Source organism: Lissotriton vulgaris, chromosome 10 (genome assembly GCF_964263255.1).
Source record: "Lissotriton vulgaris chromosome 10, aLisVul1.2, whole genome shotgun sequence".
In the NCBI taxonomy this organism is placed as follows: Eukaryota; Metazoa; Chordata; class Amphibia; order Caudata; family Salamandridae; genus Lissotriton; species Lissotriton vulgaris.
The window spans coordinates 758,604,738-758,628,243 of record NC_141698.1 but is presented as its reverse complement, the minus strand read 5'-3'; the positions used below and the strand labels follow the sequence as shown (position 1 = coordinate 758,628,243).

Sequence of the window (23,506 nt, the reverse complement as noted above, 5' to 3'; positions counted from 1 at the left end):
GCGACGAAAGGAACTGCCCCGAAACTGCTGTGACTGCAGAGCCCCCATGGATTTTGCCGTCTGTGTCCTTTTTAATTTTTTCGAGGGTTGTGTCTACCTTGGGACCAAAAAGGAAGTCAGGGTTAACTGGCTGGTTGAGCAAAGTTGTTTGAATCTCTGGTTTAAACCCAGAGATGCGGAGCCAGGCGTGACGTCTCAACATTACACTAGTGTTAATGGCCCTAGCTGCCGTGTCTGCCGCATCCAATGCACATTTGATGGATGCATTAGAAATCAACTTCCCCTCCTGTATGATCATTTCTGCTCCCTCTTTGTAAGCATCAGGCAGGTGTTGCAACAGCTGTTCTAACGTGTCGTAGTGAGCCCTATCGTATCTAGCCAATAGGGCCTGTGTATTTGAAATCCTCCAAGTATTTGCAGCCTGTGCTGCCACCCGCTTTCCTGACGCCTCCAAGATCTTTGATTCTTTGTCCGGAGGAGGAGCATCACCACTAGTTTGCGAGTTCGCCCTCTTGCGAGCATTGGCCACTACGAGGGAGTCCAATGGGAGCTGGCCTTTGATGTAGGTAGGGTCCACAGGCGCAGGTCTATACTTTTTTTCAATCCTAGGGTTGATAACCCTTGCCTTTGTGGGCTCTTTGAAAATGTCCGCAGCATGTTTGAGGACTCCTTTTAGCATAGGCAATGTCTTTGCCGATCTTTCAGAGGTGGATAAAGTATCAAATAAGAAATCTTCTTTTACAGGTTCTGCGTGCATTTCCACGTCATGGTTGAGGGCTGCCCTTTCTATCAAAGCGTTAAACGCCGCCGTGTCTTCAGTAGGCGAGGTTTTGACATTGTAAGACTGAATGTCCTGTGCAGCTTGTGGATCATCAGGGTCTACAGTATCAGTCCATTGCCGAGGTTCCTCCTGATCAGTGTAAGTATGATAAGTGAACGCTGTCTGCCCGTATTCATCACCCACGTCCTCCTCGCTTTGCGCTGGAGAATATGCCATTTGTTGTGAATAGCTCTCAACATGTTCAAAGAGAACTGGTGAGGTGGTCGAGTCTCTTCCGTTTAAGAGGGATTTTGTACGCCTCCAAGGGATGTTCAGGTGAGATCTTCCGTTTATGGATGGTGAGCCTGCCAGATTCCGAGTCGATGAAGAGTTTCGACTGGTTGTCATAGGAGGGTTCTTGGAACATAACCCCCTCAGGAGTGGACTTCGAAGGCGCGGACACTGTTTTGGATGGGTCGGTGCCTTTGTGGTGCTCGAGATGCTTGGTTCGAGCCGTCGGCGGCAGACCGTATTTAATTGGAGGGTGACCTGTGGACGGGCCCACCTTCTTAGAGCTTGCCATAGTGCTCGATCCGAGCTGCTTCAGTGACTCACTAGCATGCTTGCCTCCTTGCGTCGACTCGAGTTCACGGTGCGTAGCATGTACGGCCTTGGGCGTCGATGCAATATGCCGCTTCGGGTCGGTTTTGGTCTTCGACTCGAGAGCTTTGCCCAGTAGCGGTTGGAGCGCTGGAATCTTCGGCTTGACAGCCTTTTTGGTCTGGAGACTTTTGGTCTTGTCGCCATGCTTGGGCGTCGACGCCGACTGCGTCAAGGTGACGTGCTTGACTGTAGAGCCTGGCTTCTGCGCCCCGGTCTTCGAGGCGGCGCCCCATTTTGCCCCCGAAGGGTTGCCAACAGTCTTCGACTTGACTGGCGTCGACGTGTCTGATGGCGTCGATCCGATGACCACTTTTAGTAGTTTCGGTTTTGGTTTCGGCTCTGTAGGTTTCGGTTTAGATTTTGAAAGATCGACCGATGGCTCCTTTGAAGTATTCTTAGCCGGGCCTGGACGCGGGGCTATAGAATCCAGAGTAAGATCTTGGCTAAGGCCTTCCGGCGATGCCTCGACCTGAGCCGTAGGGAGCGTATTGTCAGTATTAGGCCCTGCTACTGCGGTTGGGCCTGGCTCATCACTGGAGTCGTCATCGAAGGCCCCGATGGCCTCTTCGTCGTCCCCTACCTCGACGACGTCTTCTTCATGGAAGTAGTCCTCATCCTCTTCGTCCACATCGAAGTTGGAGTCATGCTCCGACGCTGGGTCCGACTGTTCGTCAGGATCTTCTTCGTCGGCGCCTTCTTAGTCACCGGCCTCGAAGATGTTGACCGGCTCGGGCGCCGACTCTGCGCTGACTGTCTTGCTGCAAGTCGAACTAGAAGCGTCTTCTTGGACCGGAACTTCGAGCAGGCCATACAGCTGGCCTCGTCGTGGTCCGGGGATAAACATTTATTGCACACTGGGTGCACATCAATGTGAGGGTATTTCGAATTGCAGACGGGGCATCGTTTGAACGGGCTCCGTTCCATCGTCGTCGTAGTTTGGGCCTTTGGGGTCGAAAGTCAAAAGCTGCCTTCGACGTCCGGTTCGAAGAACTGGAGAAAAACATGCACCGAACGAGACAATACCGACTCCCCGAAGGCCTTTTGGCCTTAGTAAAGAGTTATAACAAAGTTTCCGAACTGGAGTCGAGAAAGTACATCCGAACCCAATGGCGGAAAAAAACAATCTGGGGATGGAGAGGATGCCCATGCGCACTGTAGTCCAGGGGAGGAGCCACCTATCTCGTGATACTTCGAAGACTCTTCCAGGACAACAATGTGCAATCATCCGGACCCAACACTAGGCGGCGATCTATGCACAGATATGAATTTAGCAGCCCACATGCCTCGAACATTAATTAAATAAATTCAATAGGTATGTGCTAATGGGGAAACTACTGCAGGCATTGCAAAACAACCCAAACCAACACAAAAGTAATGTGACCCTACTCCTCTGTCTTACTCTTCCACCTGCTATCTAAATACTGCATCTAGAGGTGTCTAAGGAGCAGGCATGGTGAAATGCCGCTGGAGTAGCACATAAGATGATCACAGTACCCCACACAATCAATGGAGTAAAGTAACCCATATGATAATCTTAACTATTTCTGAAATAGAAGTGCCTCTGAACAGCTGGAATTGTGTGGACAATAACTATAGTAACACTAGAATTAGTATATGCAAAACTGATACGGCGAACCTCTCACAGTTGAGTAAAAGGATTTAAGGTTAATGATTCCCCCATTCAATTCCCTGTTCACCATTGAATGGACTAATGCAATCTATGAACGCAAATAACATGTACTTTGGGCCCATTGCTTTTACAGTGTTATAAAGCATGAGCAAGGCCTGGGATGGTAGCAGAACACTTTACAGAGACATTGAGCAGCTGAATAATGTACAACATGATTCATCAAATGCACTTCCCAAGACTCCAAACCCATTAGTCATAGCCGTCAACTAAGGACTAGGCCGATTATACTTTCGATGACCTCTTTAGGGGAGATTATCCATACTGTACAATAATTGTGCACATTTAAAAAGCAATATTTGCATTTTTTAGCAATAAATGTGCCCGAAGATTAACTTCTATTGACAGTAAACTTGAATCAGTTGTTTTGTATTTTATAAAATGTGTCTCTTTCTACTCAGGAAGCAGTACATATGTTGAGTTGATTATACATTATTAAACATCTTACTTTGAAAAGCAGCACGTCCCTTTAATTTTTGTAAATAAAACAAGAATTTCAAATCATTTAAATGCTGCTCAATACATTAAAAATAAATCCCGCCTATGGCTAACAAGCACTAAATCGAATATGGAGAATGGATTTTTTAAGACCTGATTTTAAATGCAAAACTGCACTGGCTGATGTGTGTGGTAACATATGCTAGGGAGTATATTTCTCAAAATCGGTAACTCAAATAATATCACGTTGCTGCATTCTAGAGACAGTTTCATTAAAAGGAAGTGTCCTGAGGCTAATGTCTGCTGCTTTGACATAATTTACCATAAGAAATCTGGGTGACGGAGATACTGATGGAAGACAGAAGCGCCTCCACTGCTGGTCTGTTGACCTAGTTCATTCGGTTTCACCCACTCCCAACCTATGGTGTACACTTTAACCAATCAGCTGAGCAGGAAACTCCTGCTCAAAGATATTCATTTCAGGGACTTGTGCGATTGGTGCCGTGCATTTATCACAACAAATACACAGCCATGTTCCATTCCACAGGCAAGGGGCACAGTTTGACCAGGTTCCACTCAAACCCTGGCAATTAGGCAGATAATTATGCAAAAAAGTTCCCGGACAAACTCATAGTTTATCTAAACATCTTCCCGGGAATGCAAATCAAGAACGAGGAGCTTGTAAAATCTGTTTTTACCAAACTTTGCATGACATTTCCCATCCAAGACATGGTACTAAATCTTTGTTCTCAAGTACTATGCTACCTAAACTCTGCTTCCCTTTCTCCTGAAACTGGAAAGCATAGAGCACTTTCAAAGACCAACTGGGGTCTGTTTTCCCTCGTAAATCAATAAATTAAGTATCTCTATATGGAATAATCTTAACATCTGCCGATGTACAGTGCTTAAAACTGTATCGTTATGTGCTAATTTAAAAAATCATATTTGGGTGAGCTGTAAATTATTTAACATTTTAACTAACACACTTCGGAAATTCGCTTGTGTTGCATCAAATGGCCATACGGTGGCAATATAGTTCGCTGAACAAAAACACTAACTAGTTCTTATTTTGTTGTGGTTTCACGGAGAAGTTAATGCTTTGGTTATTTTGTGTTTAGTTAAGAGGATAATATGGGTGTGGGGACACATTCAGTTGTGGATATTAGGATTAAGCACTGGAAACATTCCAGATCATCATAAGATTTTAAAAAAATTAATCAACAAACAGGAGCCTCAATTGGTAAACAGCGCGTAGAAAGAAGGCACAGCAGCTACCAATAGAGGCAACATTTAAAATGCACTCTTCACAACCTCACATGCTCGAGAAGGCCCCTCGCTTTTCACTTTTCTACGGTAGCAAAAATCGCCGGTTAGTTGTTTCCCCATAATTGCCTTAGGACTGCAGACAACCACAGCGCGAGTGGCATTGTGGTGTGATGAGGAGCAGGAGGCTACCTCTGTACAAAACCTGATCCCAAATCCGCACATAAAACAAAGGCACGTTCACTATATTTAATACAAATTGTTACTAAGGAAAACAATGCTTTTACTTTGGCCGAAACACAGACCTTAAAAAACAAAACAAATCACAAAAAGCAGTAAGTATTTTTTTCTGCGTGATCCTGTCGGTTGGCAGATTTTCAGTGGGAGATACCTGTAGCTGGACAGAGTTAAACTAGTAAGATAAACTGCATTTTTGGAATTAAAGGTTAGTAGGTTTGTCCTAGGGGAATCCGTTGTTTCGCTTCATTCACCTGCTTTCACCTCCCTCATGTTGTTTTGTTTGACTTTGTTATAGTAAACTATTGTGGGTTGATTTCCTGGTGTCATGGGATGGTCAAGAAAGAGAAGTGTGGTCCTTAACTGCAGCTTGAGGTCCCACTGGTGCCCCCTCGGGCATGTGGGTTTTCTTGGTCATCACCTCTCGCACAATGAACACACAACCGGTATTGAGTGAATGCTTGGCTTTACAAATATTAATGCTTGTAGGGAATTCAGGGACGGGTGTCGTGGGTTGATGGTTATGACATAATCACAGTCCTCTTCGTACACCCTCAGAAGCATCTGATCCCATGGAACTGAAAACACACTCCGGCACAAATCATGGATGCTGGACGCAAATACAAAATACTGAATTAACTGCCAATGCTACCGAGTACATTTCCAACTTTATCTCATCCAGTGATTGCTTCTTTGGCCAAATGATCAAGTCTTCCTCAAATAAACTGAGGTATTTGCAACGACTAGGAGCGAAGGATGATCGTAAATAAATCTATGTGAAGGCAATCTCCAAGATGGGTCAGATGACTTTCTGGTTCCAGTCCCACATCAGTGGGCTGTGAAGGCGTTTGCAGAGGCAGACCCTGCTGGCTGATCCTATCTGTAATGCGAGACATCTGAAGGAACGTTTCTTGAGGTTGACTTCCAAAAGTTCAAAGTCAGCCAGAGACACAAATGGCTGCTTCGCATGTTTTGCTCTAATGTCAGGATAACATATCGTGCAAGTTTAACACGAGCACATTTTTCTGGTCACGGGGAAGGAAGATCTTTGGGAGCACAAAGGAGGTCTTCAGCTGTAGAATACTAACTGAAGAAAAGTAGGCTTTGCCCCGCAAAGAGCGAACGCTTAAGAACTTGATAAAGATTAAAGGGTGTGGCTGGCAGTAGTGGTTGGAAGCCTGAACCCCACCTGTGCAGGGATGGCAGGCATTGAAAAGCCTGGATGCGTGAGGTACAACTGGCTGAGGCATAGCTCTACTGATGTGACCAATGAAGCTAGGCAGAATGCTGGGCGCGTTGGACTCCTCACAAGTCTCACACTACCTGCTCTCATTTGTGTTTTTAAAAGCAAGACATTTGCATTTTCTTGAATGGAGAAATTTTGTCTCGGGAGGAGGGGCTCCGATTCTTCAGTGAACTGAATGGCCCCTTAAAACTATCAGTCTAGAACAAATCTGACCACTTAAGGAGGTCCACTAAAAACCTCAAGTCAGACATCCCAGAGGATCAGGGCGAGCTGAACGAGGATAATGCAGGGCATAGCATGATTATAATTCAAAAATCAAGACTGGGTAGCAAAACAGCAATATAGAGGAAAGAAGTCCATCAGATACTGTTGTTCACTATGATACAGGGGTGTCCAACTTATAAGAGGAAGGGGCTAACCATGTTTTCATCAGATACTAGGCGTGACATAACATCCCAAGAACATGCACCAATTAGCTTAGGATAAGTCAGAACTTCAGAATGGGCCAGAAAGATCTGGCTGTCTGTACAACACAGGGAAACTTTATCACATAACAAGTGAACCTCGGAAGAATCCCTAGTATGCTTCCAAAGAGACACCGAAGCATTGCACCAATCAGGAGGTCTTGACCAGGAAGACTTGTCCACCCAAAACAAATGGAGCGCAGTCCGGTGAAAAAGCTTTTGTTCATTTATGCTGCTGCTTTGTAAAATAATCTTGGAAATCGTACAATAACTACTATAGTTAGTGGAGAAGTGTGGCTCACTGGTTAGAGGAGGCATACCCTGAAGCAGAGGTCAGACCCGGGACCAGGGTTCAATTCCCGACGCGGCAGGGTCTTGAGCCCAATTGTCCACGGACTCGATAATTCTCGCTTCGGTGCCCACTCTAATCATGGGTTCACACTCTGCAACTCTGGGCATTAAGCTTGCTTAATCTCCACAACGGCCCCCCCGCGGCGGGATGCCTGGCCTTCACCTTGGGGATGCCCAGTATGGGTTATCTCACAGGGGAATACCAGGACGGGTTCCCAAGCAAGCGCCGAGATGCCCAAGGGTAAGTCGAGCACTATATAAGACCTCACCTTACCACCAGTCACCAGAGAATGCTGTGCATCAGAATCAGAGTTGAACAGGAAAATTTATGAGAAGAGGCACTCGAAGCATGCCAGAGGGGATCTCTGAAACATAAATTACGTTTGCGCAAACCACATCTACCGCTGTCATGGACCTGTAAGCAACTGGTACTAGAAAGGACCTAGTAGGAATGAAACGCACAAGGTTGACAAAAAAACTGCTAAGATAGAAGGACCTAAGGAAGTCAACAGAAACGCAGAAACGCAAGACGTAGATATGAACAGATGCCTGCTGTGCATGTATCCCCCAAAATAACATTTTTATAGTGGGCGAAAAAACATTTTTCAGGCTTGGGAAATGTGATAGACTGTCCACATAAAGAAGGAATGGGCATCTAGCTAAATTAAATTTCCCCTAAAAATCAAGGCAAGAACCTACATTTTACTATGTTTTAGTTACATCAAAATGTAGTTTGCCCATTTTCTTTTACAAGCTGCAGCATTCGGACATTTTCAAAATATTGTAGGTTTCGTGGCGGGTACTGTACAAATATGGCAATCACATATATAGAGTGATATGAAGATTTATCTATAAAGAGCAGGTAATATTAGGTGGCAAAGATGTGGATGTATCTGATGAGAGATAAATAAGCATGCAAATAATTTATTTCAAAATGAAAATGAATTTGTACAACACAACCACCTCTACTTTCCAATGACTACAATTCGCTTTATAACATCTTACTAGTGACGAGAAACACGCAAGACATTGGCACTACCACACATTTGGATATACCTAACATTATGAAGAATGAATAAAAAAAGTGCAACTTCAATTAAAGTACTGATACTCTTTTCAACATCTGCTTAACACCATGGTATGCAAATCAGCCAGCAGGCGTGAGGTGGAGATCCGGAAAGATTATCACTCATATTACCATAAATTGGAAGAGAACAGTTACCTCCCACGAAGGAAAGTCAACCCTCAAGAACACAGTAAGAAGTCCAATAATACAACAAACGTTCCTTTAGTTCAGAAAAATATGGGTAGTTGGAAAATGTAGACTCTTGAAACAATAATAATGTGAACAAAACCACAGGCTAACTTTACAGGTGTGAGCAATCAAAAGTATAGACAATAATATTAATAATGCGAGGAGGCATACTCTGCTATTAAAAGCATGAGAGTGTTGTGGACATGTGCTGCAACATTTAGTCCGCAAACACATCAATATCTTGTATAAATAAATTAGTTTTCAATGTATTCAGAGCTATCTTCTGAGTAGCACCAACAGTCCACAATTGGTGGGTCATTCTGTGACATTTTTGAGTTCAGATCCCCTCACAAATTATTACCAAGTGCATCAACACACCCCGCCCCTCACAAAACTTTCACCATCAGGAGGCTTGTGTCAGATCTGCAAGTACATTTTGAATGCTTTATTTGGTAAATATTTATTTTTCATTGACATTTGGCTGGATCACAGCTTGAAATATCCCCTAGCAAGATGTTGTTGATTTCAAGCAGTTCTCAATGATGATTTGCTTGCAGTTGTTGTAATAGTGATGCGAAAATTGACATTTGGTACATGTTTTCAATACTATTAGTTCTATATTAAATTGTCATTCACAGTTGGCATGCAAGAAGACATGGCACATCACTGCAAGAAGTCTCTGAAGCTAAAAACCATTACTCTGCAAATAACCGTTTCCAAACTTGACTGCAGACTCACTGCAAATGGGTTTTTCCTCAACCACTCAAAGAAAATTGGTGCTCATGTAAAGCGCTCTGATACCCGATTTTATCGGGTCTAGTTCGTGCTATATAAAACTCTTTGAAGAAAAAAAAATATTTTGCATTACCCTCTATATGGATACAATTTATCAGGCAGTTCGATATTGTGACTGCTCTTGGACAGTGCCATGGCAACTACCGAAAACAGATACATGAAGGGGAGTGGTCAGTGACATTTGTTCGCTTTAATAACTGTGGGCCGTTCAATGAATCTGCAGAACTGTGGTGCTTTGGTCTCCTGCTACTATACTTCATTGAGGTGCATCACAACAGTAAGGCAGCAATCTGATGCAGCTTAAGCTAAACTGTGAAGATCATACTCAGTGGAATTCTAATTTTTGTTAATTAAATGAGAAAAATAGGCTCTCTGGGTAAGGAGGTGGGGTACAATATTAGTGTGGCCTACAAAAAGCACCATAGCACTGTCCTATCTCCAGGTAAGACAGCCTCTTTAATAATTAATTTATAGAACAACTTTTTAAACAACATTTCTCGAAATGGCATCCCCAAAACATACTTACCACTGATGCGACTAGTTTTTTCGTTTAAACTGTAGTTAGAAAATTACAGATACAAATAATTAAGCAAGTTTTTAGAAATGTATAACTTACTTGCTTTATTCCCGTTCTCTTCATCCTGCAAAGCAAGGGAAACTAAATGAATATAATCTGGATAATTTTTTTAAACCTTTTAATGTAGCCTTAAACGAATTAATCCAAAAGCATTTAAGATAAATAAAAATAATTCAACGTGGTGCTGTGGATCAAACAATTACATTTCGCAAGTAAATCGTTTCAGAGAAACATCAAACAAATTAGGAAAAAACGAATTTAAAGGTGGAATGGCGCAAATTTAAAGTTACACATATTAACCACTCTGGGTCCGATTCTCCCCAAAAATTCAGACAATTAAGGCGGGCATCACCGCCTGGATGCAATATTAAGACTTTATGGAATTTACAAACGTTCACAGTGGCAAGTCTGTAAAACTACACGAGCTGCAGGTTTCCAGGCTTTCTTCTGGGATGGTCATGTGACATTCCTAAGTGAATCCTACTCATGCTATGTGAAGTTCTCCTCAGTGGAGATCGCCACACAGAGTGCACAGGATCCCCTGTGTAAAAAGCACACTATTCGTTTTTTCTCCAAAAGAAAATATTTTTCCCTGTGCAAAACCCTTATGCTTACATGCCCATTGATTCTGGTGGCGTACCATTCCCCTTCACACCCTGGAAAAGGATTTCCCAAGCTTTTGGCTGGAATTAAAATCCTACTATTTTGAAAATAAGTACATATTTTACTAGGATTTCCCTCAGCAATTCAAGAGTCAAGTCAAGTCATGGATATTTATATGGCGCACAAATCACTTCCAGGAAGTCTCATGGCGCCTGCGGCAGACTCGGACATCAGAAGCAGTGTTCATTTGCAAATAACCAGGTCTTTAATCCTTTGCGAAAACGACCATGGTCAGGGGAGTTATGGAGATTGAGCGGAATTTTGTTCCATGCGGCTGGGGCCAGATACGAGAATGCTCGGCCACCATTTCTGGAGGTACGTACTCTCAGCGGTATTAATAGAAATTCATTCTTGGACCTGAGATTTCTTGATGGCTGATACCATCTGAGTTTATTGGACCAGTATTTAGGACCCTTTCCATATAATTGTCTATGTACCAGACATAGTGTTTTGAAAAGGATACGCTTTTTTACTGGCAACCAATGTAGGCTCTTTAAGCAGGCAGTGGAAGATGTTTTTCTCGGGAGGTTAAGAACCGGCCGGGCTGCTGTGTTCTGGAGAACCTGGAGCTTCTTCAGATGGTATTCATTTATAGAGAGCAGAAGAGCATTCCTGTAATCCATTCTGCTTATTATAAGGCCTTGGACCAAGGGTTTGCGGGCCTGAAAGGGGATCCACTTAAAGATTTTTCTCAGGCTCCGCATTAGTCCAAAACAGGTGCCAACTATGCTGTTTATATGGCTATTCATGGACAGTTTGTTATCTAACAAGAAGCCCAAATTACGGGTGTGATCCTTTGGCACTGGGCATGTGCCCAACTTAGTTGGCCACCAATCATCTGTCCAATGTTCCGCCGCTTTGACGAAGAGCATAATCTCGGACTTACTACCATTTAGTTGAAGGTGATTGATGGTCATTCACTCTTCAACTTGTACTAGGCAGTTTTTGAAACGTTGTTTGGTTTCATTATGGTCAGAATCTAGCGTGACAAGAATCTGCGTATCATCGGCATACGACAGAACATCAAACCCATAATCTCTGATAATATTGGCCAAGGGGGTCATATAGATATTATAGAGCGTTGGGCTCAATATAGAGCCCTGAGGAACGCCCATTTTGACTGGTCTTTCATGTGCACTATATTCTCCAATTTGGACCATCATAGTACGGTTAGATAGATAACTAACAAACCAGTTCAGGGCACTTCCTCTGACACCAATCTCCCACAGCCGATGAATTAAAATACGGTGGGAGATGGTGTCAAATGCTGCCGATAAATCCAGCAGCACAAGGATGGCTGATCGGCGCTTATCCAGTGCCAGTCTGACGTTATCGACCACTTCAATCAATGCGGTTTCAGTACTATGATGTGTCCTAAAACCGGATTGCGAAGGATCCAAGAGTCCATGGCTTTCAAGGTGGTTAACAAGCTGCTTGTTCACAAGTGACTCAAGCATTTTCCGAAATTATGGGAGCAAGGATATGGGCCTATGGTTCATCAGGATGTTGGGGTCAGCTGTGGGTTTTTTCAAAATAGGCCTGACTTTAGCGGCTTTCCGTATTGCCGGAAAATCAGCATCTGTAAAGGACTTATTAAAAAGGTCTGTAAGATGTCCAACTAGCACCGGTGCAAGAATAGAAAAAAGTTTAGGGGGGGGATGAGATCCGTAGGGGTCCCGGCCTTAATTTTTTGACTGGCTGACAACACCATCTCACGGTCACATTTAATGAACTCCTCCAAGATGTAGGGGGAATGTAGATAAGATGTGACCGGAGCAATCAGCTGTGGTTGGTCGTAATGATCAGAAAAGGAAAGATGAATAGTGGTAATTTTATCTTTAAAGAACTGAGACACTGCATTTGTCCATTCCAAGGAATTAGGGATTTCTGACTTATTAGTTTGCAAGCCACTGCCAGCATTTGTATCTTAGCACTTAAGCAAGTTAGTTACTTTTGGCAATGCTCTTTTTGGTGGATACTCTACCTAACTGGAGAGTCCATGCCTTGGTATAACCTCCCAGGAGCCAAAATGGATCCAAATAACTTTGTAGCAGTCCTCTCACATGTGGAAAGGAGGCCTCCTGCGGCTTCGCACTGACTCCATACAGCGTAAGTAGTGGTGGAGAAGAGACGAAATTAAGCACCATTTGTGTGCGTGGACTTCAGGTTCTCGTCTTCTCAGTTTCCATTTCTCAGATGCAGACCGTGAGCAATTGTTGGCAACAGCCCGCTTAGTACTACATTGGGGCCTTTTTAGAGGTTAACGAGAATACACTAGAAAGCACATGGAGGTGAGAGGTCAGTGAGGAAACTATGATTAGAGTACCAACCTGAAAGAAAGTTGCCACGGTAAGTAACTTTTTCATCTGATAGATCGCTTAGGACTGCAGATTCATCATCTTACAATAGATCTGAAAGCAGTGTCCCCCAAGGTGAAGGTTCTGTGTAGTAGGGTCAGACCAAAATGTCTTGCAGAATGGAGCAGGTTAACTGTCCTTCGCCTTGGCTTGACTGTCAAGGGAGTAGTGCTTTGCAAACATATGTGTGGACGACCATGATGTAGCATGGCTGTTCGCAAACGCAGAGGTTGTGGCCTTCGCCATGGTGGAACATGTTCCGAGACCGTCCAGATGTTGCATCTTAGCCAGTGCATAGCACATCTTAATGCAGAGGACTATGCACTTCAACTGGGTCTGCTTGTGCACAGCCTTGCCTTTGTTTTGCGCCACAAAACCCCACAAAAACATTGTCCACTCGAAAGTCATTTTTAAAATCAATGTAAAAATTTAAAGCCCTTGTGGAGTGCAACCAATGGAGCCTGTCCATCACTTTTGAGGGGAGAATGGAAGCAAAGCACACTGGTGGAGTGATGGACTTCCTAGATTAAAAGGGAGAGACAACTTTCGGCAAAAAGGCACCTTGAATCCTCAGAACTAATGTAACTTAAAAAAAAGGTGGTGAGAGGCAACTGCACTGAAAGTGCCGTCATGTCACTCTCCCAGCAAGCTAGCGCAATTGTAATGAGGAAGACCATCTTTAAGGTCAGTAGACATAGCAAGCAACTATGCATGGGCTCAAAAGAGCATACATACAAGAAACATTAAGACTAACCTAAGGTCTCACCGTAGCATCACAAAGAATGCAAGAACATACATGCATAGAAATAAAACTCATCAAAATCTGTGATTTAATTAAGGACCGTTAAGTCCTGCAAACGTGACAGGGTGAAACCGCAGGCAAATAAAATACCCTGTTTACAGTTCTCACTGCAGGACTTGTCGGGCTAAAGACAAAAACAAAAGGGCATCAGACCGCTTCGCCTGTAAGGGGTCAGAGCCAAGGATACCACGTCAGGTTACAGACTTGTCCCAGAACCCAGTTTAGGTGGATTTTGAGGATGTTTCTGAAAGCGAGGATGACAAATACCACTTCAGGCAGTAAATGAGATGCCACTACTAAATCTCCACGCATGAAGTTGAAGATGAGTAGATTCTAATGGAGGACTCTGCCCTGCTGTAGACAAGAGAAGTCCTGCTGTATGGTAGCCTCATTGGAGGACAGATGATCATTTTCAGGAGTTCCGGGTATCACACTCTCCTGGCCGATTCTAAGGCCACTAGGATGACTTGGGCCTGTTGTTCACGATCTTCTTCAGAACTCAGGGTAAGAGAGTAGAGGCAGGAAAGGCATAAAGGAGTTCCTTTCTATTCCAGAAATTTCAGCATGCAATATGGTTAACAGCTTATTTTTGACGGTGGCTGATAAATTAAACTAGAGCTCTCCTTAATGTTCAAAGACTCCCTGCACCAACTCGGGATGCAAGTGCCACTCATGATCAGCTAGATGACATCTGCTAAGTTTATGCGTGCTGGAACTCAGGGACCCCACTTGGTAGTTGGTGACCAAGGAGATATCCTGGTGCTTCAGCAACCTCCAGAGGTGCAAAGCTTCCTGGCATAGGACTACATGGCACTGGGGTTGTCCATGAGATCCTGCACCAGCCTCCCCCTGATGGACAGCAGAAAAGCCTTCAGAGCCAAACGAACAGAAGTACATCAATGTGGAGCCACCACACTACTCAAGACTGGAGATCCCCGATCACCCCACAGCTAACCTTCGCCCAACCATCGACACAGCTGCTAACACTGTCAGCTCTGGGTGGGGAAGGGAGAGTGGCCTGCTGCAGAACAGACCGATCAACCAGCCACCACTGCAGCTCAACCCTAGTCTCCTCTGAAATCTGGGCAGTGCTGGAAAGGCAGCCTTGATGCTGGGACCACTGGGGATTTAAGTTCCACTGCAGGGCTCTCATGTGCCACCTGGCATAGTTAACAAGGAGGAAGCATGAGACTAAGGGCCTGATTACCACTTTGGCAGTCGGGGCGTGGGTCTCCACGCTAGCGCCAAGCTCCCAGACCGCCAAAGTCGACCATCGCCTGCCAGATTACGAGCTTCCTCATTGTCTGGTGGGCAGAGACGAGGTCCAATTGTGGTGTCTATTGAAAAGACAACGCAACGGGAGTGCCTAAGGCAATTGCTGCACAGCATGGACTGCACGTGCAGGAAAAGGGGGGGCCTGCAGACAGGGGGGCACAACATGTGCCCCCCTGCATGCATACCCGTGCACAGGGGCAACAGGGGGCCATGTAGGGCCCCCTTTTCCCCCCACCACCAACTTCTTCATGGCAGGCTCGCTGCTATGAAAAGGCTGGGTGTGGGGAAACTCGCCAAGCATATTGCTTCGCCAGACCGCCGCAAGACTGCCGGCGAACGTGGATCCCTTACCGCAGACCCCTAGAGGTCCAACTGTCATACTCGTAATATGGCGGTCAGATCGCTGATGCAAGAATCCAAGAAGCCTCAGAGCTAGCCTCACTTGGATCTAGGATAGAGCCTGAAATATCAAAATCATAACCAGAACTCCTCAGACTAGCGGCAGCATAGAAAAATACTTGAACTCCACTGTGTCCAGGATAGCACCAAAGAATGGAAGAGTCTGTGACGGAATCAGGTGAGGTTTTGGCTCATTTATAGTCATTTATAGTCAATGCCAATAATATTAGGAGTTCAGCCGTTTACTGAGGTGGTCTATCGATACACAGCAACTGATGTCATCACTTTCATCAGCACCCGAGACAGGCTGATGAGGTTGAAAGGGAGCACAGCAAAGAAACTGCTTGTGGCCTACCTTGAACCACACTGCAGGATGGGCATTTTAAATTTGTCCTTCCACAGGAAGGCATTCAGGGGTTGGAGGTCCAAATTAGGCCTCTTTCTCGGGACGAGGAAATAGTAGGAATAAAATTCATGCCTTTCTTAAAATTCAGTATGCTCTCTAAGGCACATTGGGAGAGCAACAAATATATCTCCTGTGGCAGAATGGACAGACACTCTTCCAGAATAGAAGAGTCTTTGCACAATGGCACACTTGACGAACAAGTTACTTGCCTTCGGAAAGGACTTTATTGGAAGAGACTTTCTAACCGCAGATTCCTCCACTTGCAAATTCACTCAGGCGCTGAACTGGATCTGGAAACATTTGCAGCAACTCCCTTGTGCATTGATAGGTGGTATCGTGCAGGTCGACATCCGATTCATCCCACCCTAGATATGACATTAGGACCCTTATGTATGTAACGCCTCTGCAAGTTGATGTCAGTTTCTTTCTGATCTCTGTCTACACAGACGGACATAGATCCACTGAAAACAGGATGTGGCAGTTTGCAGACTTCCAGATTAGGATCTTCTTAATGGGCTGCATGAGTCCATTTCACAGAACGGGGAGGAGGGTGGGATAGTGAGAATCTGCAGTTCGATAGATCTTATCAGAAAAGGTGTTTAACTAGTTCTCCGGATAGAGACTTCTAACCATAGATTGCTCACGTTGTGAATAGATGCCAAAGCTGTCCCTCCCTAAGTAGAGGGTCTGTGGAATGGCTCAGACCAGGAAATCCTGCAGGACTCATTGGGCGAAGTGCCCATCACACCAGACCTAGCGATCCAAGCAATAGTGCTTCTTGAACATGTGGAGGGATGCCCACGCAACCTAGCAAATCTTTAGAACTGGCAAACCTTGCACCATTGTAGCTGCCTTCAGTCTGGTGGAACAAGCAAGTAAAACTTCTATCGGCTGCTTTTAGGCTGCCCATAGCAGATCTTGATGCATAACAATCGACTGGGAGATGGTTCTCTTTTGACCAGCTTTACACTTTTTTGCCCTGGAGAAACAGATACGTGGGTCATTCTGTGGATATTCCAGAACTAATAAACAAAAACCATGTGCTCTCTTAGGGTCAAGGCGGTGTAACGTTCTGCCTCACGCAGGGGTGAGGTGGGCGCAGAAAGCCAGCAAGGTGGCGTATTGCCCTTTGGGGAAGGATGTAATCACCTTGGGCCAGAATGCTGCTTTTGTCCAGATGGCTAGTTTGTCAATAAAAAGCAAAGTGTATGGCGGTAACACAGCCAACGCCTGGAGCTCACTCACTCCCCTGGCTGATGTTATAGCAATGAGGAATCCAACCTTGATAGTTAGTAGAAGGGTACAACTGTACATTGGTTAGAAAAGCGTGCACATTAGGTATCTAAGAGCCAAATTATTGTTCCACGACAATACTACAAAAGATGATGGTGGGAACAGGTGGCTCAGTCTTTTGAAAAAAACACTTAACCACAAGTGATTTGAAGAGGGATGGCTGATACGGTAAGCGTAAGAAGGCCGGAAGATAAACTTCAACTGTAGTCATAGCAAGAGGTTACTGGGCTAAAGAAACAAAACAGAGCCATCTGATAACTGTGCGTTCAGGGGTGGAATATCACTACAGGAACACAGACAACAAACTCCTCCCAGCATGCAGCATAAACTGATTTGGTAGATGGACGTCTGACTTGCTGGATCACACTTACCACTACAGAAGTGAAATCAAAAACCCTACCTGTTCCTGCTCAATCTCCATGCATAGACGTGCAGGTTATGCTGGTTCGGGTACTAAACTCGGCCCTGCTGCTGTGACCAGAGGCAGCCTAACTGGGGCACATGAGCTCATGGCCAGAAGTTCCGGGTACCACGCCAGGAGAGGTTGGGGTAGAAAGGTGTAGAGGAATCCCGACAACCAATGCTGGCAAATGGAGTCATCAAGACAGAATTGCTTTGGGAACACCAACATGCAAATGTCTGTACACTGCGCATTCTCTGTGGAGGCCAATAGATCAAGTCAGGATTCTTCCTATTGATGGAAGATGCTCTACACCACCTCTGAGTGGAACCTCAATTTGTGATCCGCTAGACAGGGAGAGCTGGGTTTGTCATCCTGGCTTTCAAAGATCTGCCCAGGTGTTTGGCGAACAGGGAGATGTCCTGGGCGTTCAGCCATTCTCAGAGATATGGAGCCTCCTGGCACAGGATCCACAATCCTGCACTTCTCTGTTTGTTTTAGTATCACAACCTGTACCTGTTCCTCTCTGACAATCAGAAGGAATGCTTTCAGTGGCAAGTGAATCGCTGCAAACTCCAGCAGGTGTACATGAAGGCAAGCCTCTACCAGAGACCGGGGTCCTACCTCTCCCACATGACCTTACCAGCCTGGCAAGGATGCATCAGGCAAGACTGAGTTCTGGGTGGGTAGTGGGAGGGAGTCTGACGCCGGTCTAACTGTGGACGAGCAGCCACCACTGCAAATCTTTTGCAGTCTCCTACGACACCTGAATGGACTCTGACCAGTCCCAGAGGTGTTGAGCTGACTGAGGTCTCAGATTCCTTTTGGAGTGATAAACAAGCAGGATGCAGGAAGCCAAAAGACTCAGAAGCCTGATAACCCCCCCTGACTTGGATTCAGGTCAATGGTTGAAATATAGGGATCATATCTCAAACGTCCCAGACTCGTTGAGGCAGAGGAAAAGCTCAGAAGTGCACTGTATTCGTGATATCTCTGATGAAGGGAGAGACGTTGTGAAAGGGTCATGTTTTTACTTTGACATGTTCATTAACAAACCCAACGATGCAACAGGTAGGCCATCATCTGGAGGTGGTTGACAATTATTTGAGGCAAGCCCACCTTCAATAGCCAGTTATCAAGATATAGATAGACTGGTGTTCCCAACCTCCACAGATGGGCAGCACCTGTCCACCCAAGGTGCACTGGTAAGGCCAAATGGGAGCAGGAACAAGTGAAAGTAATTCTGGCCTACCTGGGACTGCAGGATGGGACTCAGAAAATATACGTCCTGCAACTCCGGTGCAACCATCCAGTATCTTTGATCTAGGGCATACAGAACTTGGGCCAGTGTGTGCATCTTGAACTTCTCCTTCAGGAGGCAGAAGTTCAGACGGCGCAGACTGAGGATGGGACGAAGGACTCTGAACATTTTTTGGCACCAGAAAATAATTGGAGTAGTAACCAGTCCCGATCTCGGATGCTGGCATCCACTCCATTGCTCGCTTAGCCAAGAGAGTTTGAACTTCTCAACAAATACGGACAAGTAATCTGGGAGGTGATGTGGGGCAGGTGAGATGACAGGTGATAAGACAGAAAGCATAAAGAGCATTTATTTTGTACAATGTGAGCACCAATTGACTGGACACGCTGCACCTTCAGCCGAGGAGGTGAAAGATGAAGCCTCCAACCAAGTGATTATGAGTCTCCAAGGGCAAATTACAAATGGTTTTGCGGGGGGGGGATGGGGGTATGGGTAGCACGTTGCCCGGGGAGATGGGGTGCTTGACGCTGTTGGCTTGATCCCCAACCTCGAAAGGAATGGGAGTCCTGTTGTTGCAGAGACTCTGCCTCTACTAGTAGCCCCTACCGAAGTCTCGAAAGGGGCACTGCTAATGGGTGAAAGAAATCAATTCAAACACAAAATGTAAATTTTCTTCGGAATTATGTTTTTCATCAACTCTTTTGATGCCGATTTTAAATCTAATAACATCAAGCATTTATATGGTTTCTTATTACATAGGTGGTGGTGAGGTGATAATAAAACAAATATCTTAGTGCAAAGAGATCTTTCTTCTGATAACTGGTGTAGTAAGACTCACATACAAGCAATCACTAGAATAGTTCAAGAGAGCAATTAAAGTTTTCACAAACTTTCCAGCCAGAGGCCTTTGAAAATCAGAAGTTACATAATTCTTCAACAGAGTCCACTACTTTTTTCCTGAGCCGTTCAAGAAATTATGGATAATAGTTGAACTCGTCATTAGGTTGGATAATTTGTTGACAGGGGTGGTAATAAAAAATGTAAGTTATTCAAATGAAATAAATCTGACAAAGTGCTAACTTAAACTTGACGGGAAGAAATGAGAAAGCTAAATTCTCTGACAGACATTCCTCAGAAGCTCAGCCCAATTAGCATACCTCCTTGGGGTTGATGACGGTCAACATAACACCACCTGGGCGAGCGACAAAATGGCTTATGAAAGGATGTTACTTTACACAAGCACACCAATCAATCAGAGCTTGTGAATCCTACAGCTGAACAAGAGATTAAAAAAAACGTAACCGGCTGCTTTGTTACTCAAAAACCCGGCCAGTGAAACTTGCAAATAATCAACACCCCATTTGCCGAAACACAAAAGAATACCAGTGTCCGCCATGAGCAGCAAAAAAAATTCTAAATTGCTCACGTTCGGAATTGTCAGAGCAAATTTTCAAGATCAATTTGTACTCTAAACGCTAATAAAACAAAGTGCATGATCAAGGAGCCACGTTCAGGTCTGAGATCAGTTAGAGGGGGAAAGGAAAGTGGGGTCCTGGGACACTTCACTGAAAGTTCCCTTCACTGGCGAACCAGCTTTCCCGCGGATAGAGGTGTGTCAGTTTGACTTATGGGAGAGCAGAGGTAGTGGAAGAACAGGGCCACTCTTTGAGGCAGGTGGTATTAAAGCATCTGAAACTTTTATGGAGGAGTATAGTCTGCCAGGCTTCATTATTATCCAGTGAGGCACTTGAGTGCTGTAGCATCTAGTACTAAAGCACTAAATTAATTCATGGTGAATGCGAGAAAAAATACCAACAAAAAATCCATAAGAGCAGGATGTGCAACATCCACTCATAGACAGGGAATTGGAAGAGGCCTTCTTAAGGATGCACTCCTCGGCTAAAAGTACTGCAGGGAAAGAAACCTGGATTAATCTGCAGAGCACTATCACACTCCTGGGAGATATGAGCTCCCCACAGAGCTCGGACAGATGCAGGCAGGGGTGTGATGCAGTTGGTACAATTACGCGTGTTCTTTGAAGGTCCCCAAATATGCAGCATTTATATGACACCATTACACCACCTGGGACTACCATACAGCAAACAGACCCATTTACATCTAAGAGAGGTAAGCAAATCTCAATGACATTGGGGCGGCCAGTGTGGCCATCACTGTCCATTTGGGCATGGCCATTATGCCAGATCAGAGGGACTCGATATATAGATTATGGGACTGTCTAGGAATGTAAAAGATTTTAGCTACTCTTGTGTAGAGGGAAACATCTTTGCATCTGAATGGGACAGGGTCTGTCCTAGACCTCGTGTTCCGAAAAAGGAAGTTCATATCTCCCAGATAACTGAGAATTATCCCACAGGATCTTACCCAAATGGCATAAGACAGACGCCTTACGTTACCTCACACAAATGTACATAAGTCCTAGTGGGCTGGAGGAACACTAGAGAGCCCGCCTCCCTACACAGAAGTAATCAACATTGCAGTCAATATACCCTGAAATCAATGAGAATGTGTGGTGGTGTATGTTGAGGTTACCAGGGGATGAAAGGGCGTGGTGCTTTGGCTAAACTTATAAAAAGTTGTTCTGAGAATACAGCACAATTCTTGCCAGCCCTTGGCTGTAGGTAAGTATGTTTGACAGATCAACAGTAATAAAACAATTGAATAAAAAAATGTAAAGAAGAAACTCTCCAAGCTACCATACCACACAGGAAAATTGTTGTCCACAAATCATTCTGAGGACAACAGAAGTAATTTAATAAATCTGACAAGAGTGAAAAGCACTCCTGTCTGCCCCATTCATCACAGAGTCAGAGAGAATTTTTATATTGAGGCCAATTATTGTCTAGTCCATCACTGGGAACTGGTGTTCTGCACTCGGGGCTGTTCGCATTTCAGTGATTTCCTGAGATTTTCATTTCGGGGCATCTACACAAAGGAATGCAGGGCCAATGGAAGCAAATTAAAACGTAGAGAAAGAAGGGCAGCTTGAAAAGGTATACAAGAATGTTTTTAAACAAATCATCCTCTCCAAATACATTTCCCTGTATTTAAAGCAGTTTCCTGAAGGTGAATATATCACTTTCAAGTGGTTGTGCAAACATACCATTAGAAGAGGCAAGCATGGAGTTAGATGCAATGTCAATATCTACACTGCCATCTGTTAATGGGATGAATAACACTCATGCATAAATTGAAGACATTTTTTTTAGTGGTGTAAAGTTGTCTGTAGAGGACCTAGAAGCTAGTTTGCTGTTTTTATTATTATGTTTTTTAGGTTCAGCTATATTCTTCCACCCACTTTCCTATCTTTCCAAATAGGAACAAATCTCCAATTTGTAACATTAAGCAGATATTTTTCTATTTACTGGGGAACGCCTTATGTTATGCTCCAAGTTCTGGCCACAAGAAAGCAATCCAATACTGAAGGACACTAAAGCCTTTCAACCTTGGTTCAATGACAAGATGTTCTTGGGAGAAGAAAAATAGGTGAAGTATTCCGAGTTTTCGGCCATGATGTCAGGGTGTATTCAAGCATGCAACTAATGAGAAATATTCACAGACAAACATTTTCCTTTAGGTCATAATTTTGACATGAAAAAAACTTGGAGGATAAAACAAAAACAAAGTGTGTCACAGATGTACAAAGTTTGTTAAATCAATCTGACCTTTAAAGTGAACTGAACTGCTGACTCCGGTGGATACACAATGAAGTGCCTCAGAGTGAACCCAAACCCATCCGAATTCCTCATTAATGTTACTGACTTCGGCCCAGGCCAGCAAAATGCTTCCTCCTCCGATGGCGATACAGCTTCACGTGGCCCCTTTCCATCTTTTTCTTTCGAAACCTAAATGTAATAAGAAAATTGGTTATAATTTATAATTATGTATATCATGTTAAAAAGTGAATAATGAAACGATGTAAAATGAATTATAAGTTTCAATAGCAACAAAATGCTTTTTCAAAACTTGTATGGCATACTTCCTCAGTAGAAACAAATGAAATTAAAGCTAGCAACAAACAAATACTGAGGTCAGGAGTGGGAAACTGCAAGGGAAATGCTTCTGAAACCCCAAAGGATGCCTTCACTTCGCAAAGCAACCAGCTGATAATGCCTCTACTGCCCCTACCCCAACATTCAGTGAATTTTCCACTGCACTTACCTGCTGGAAAAGTTAATCAATTCTGGTTTGGTTAAACTTAATGTGGAATTTTAAATAGCAAACACTTTTTTTCGTAGAGCTGTTAAGTTCTATGTGCAGAATACTTGTGAGCCGACCCAATGAGATTTTACCACCAATAAAATGTCAGACTTACATTTTACTCTTCGGCTAAATCATTTCAGTCAAAATCATTGTCACCGAAATACCTTAAATTAGTACAAAAGTAAAAAAAAAAATAAACACCAATCCGTATTGCAAAACATAAAAGGTTAGTCTGAAGCCACGGCACTATAACGATTAAAGGAAACAGAAATATCTTCCTGGAGTATCCAGTTTAAGAGCTGAATATTGGCGGAAGTGACAACGTGGATACAAAGTGGAAAGACCGAGGGCTAGTAAAATTTACTGGCGCAAAACTGCGTGCTAGCAGGAGCCCCTGGGTCGTGCGCTATCTGAGTGTAGATATATATGTGGCCTGTACAGGCTGTGATGCGAATGGCTGGCGATTTTTAAAGTGGTGGTACATAAATTGCCAACATTTATTTTACAGAGTTGTCCCAGGGTGAATTGGGGAGAGCTGGTGGGAGTGGGCAGGAGGCTTGATTGACGGTGGAAGCAAGTTGGGTTCTCCCTCTAACAAAACTTTGCAGAATGTGGCCAAACAATGCGTTTTACTGCACAATTTTCAAAGAAATTGGTTTAAAGCGACATGTTTTATGAACAGTACTGAAAATG

The 23,506-nt window shown here is 44.2% G+C and overlaps 1 protein-coding gene across 2 annotated transcripts in view; it reads right to left on the bottom strand.

The window, feature by feature from the left end:
• The window catches only part of ARHGAP21 (Rho GTPase activating protein 21), a 430,157-nt gene that overhangs the window by 205,382 nt on the left and 201,269 nt on the right, over nucleotides 1-23,506 (bottom strand). For both annotated transcript variants that reach the window (XM_086941663.1, XM_086941662.1), the window contains exons 3-4: nucleotides 22,276-22,455; nucleotides 9,776-9,800 (exon numbers count right to left, since the gene is read on the bottom strand). In XM_086941663.1, coding sequence (XP_086797789.1) covers nucleotides 9,776-9,800; nucleotides 22,276-22,455 — 205 coding nt within the window. The remainder of the gene's footprint in view (nucleotides 1-9,775; nucleotides 9,801-22,275; nucleotides 22,456-23,506) is intronic.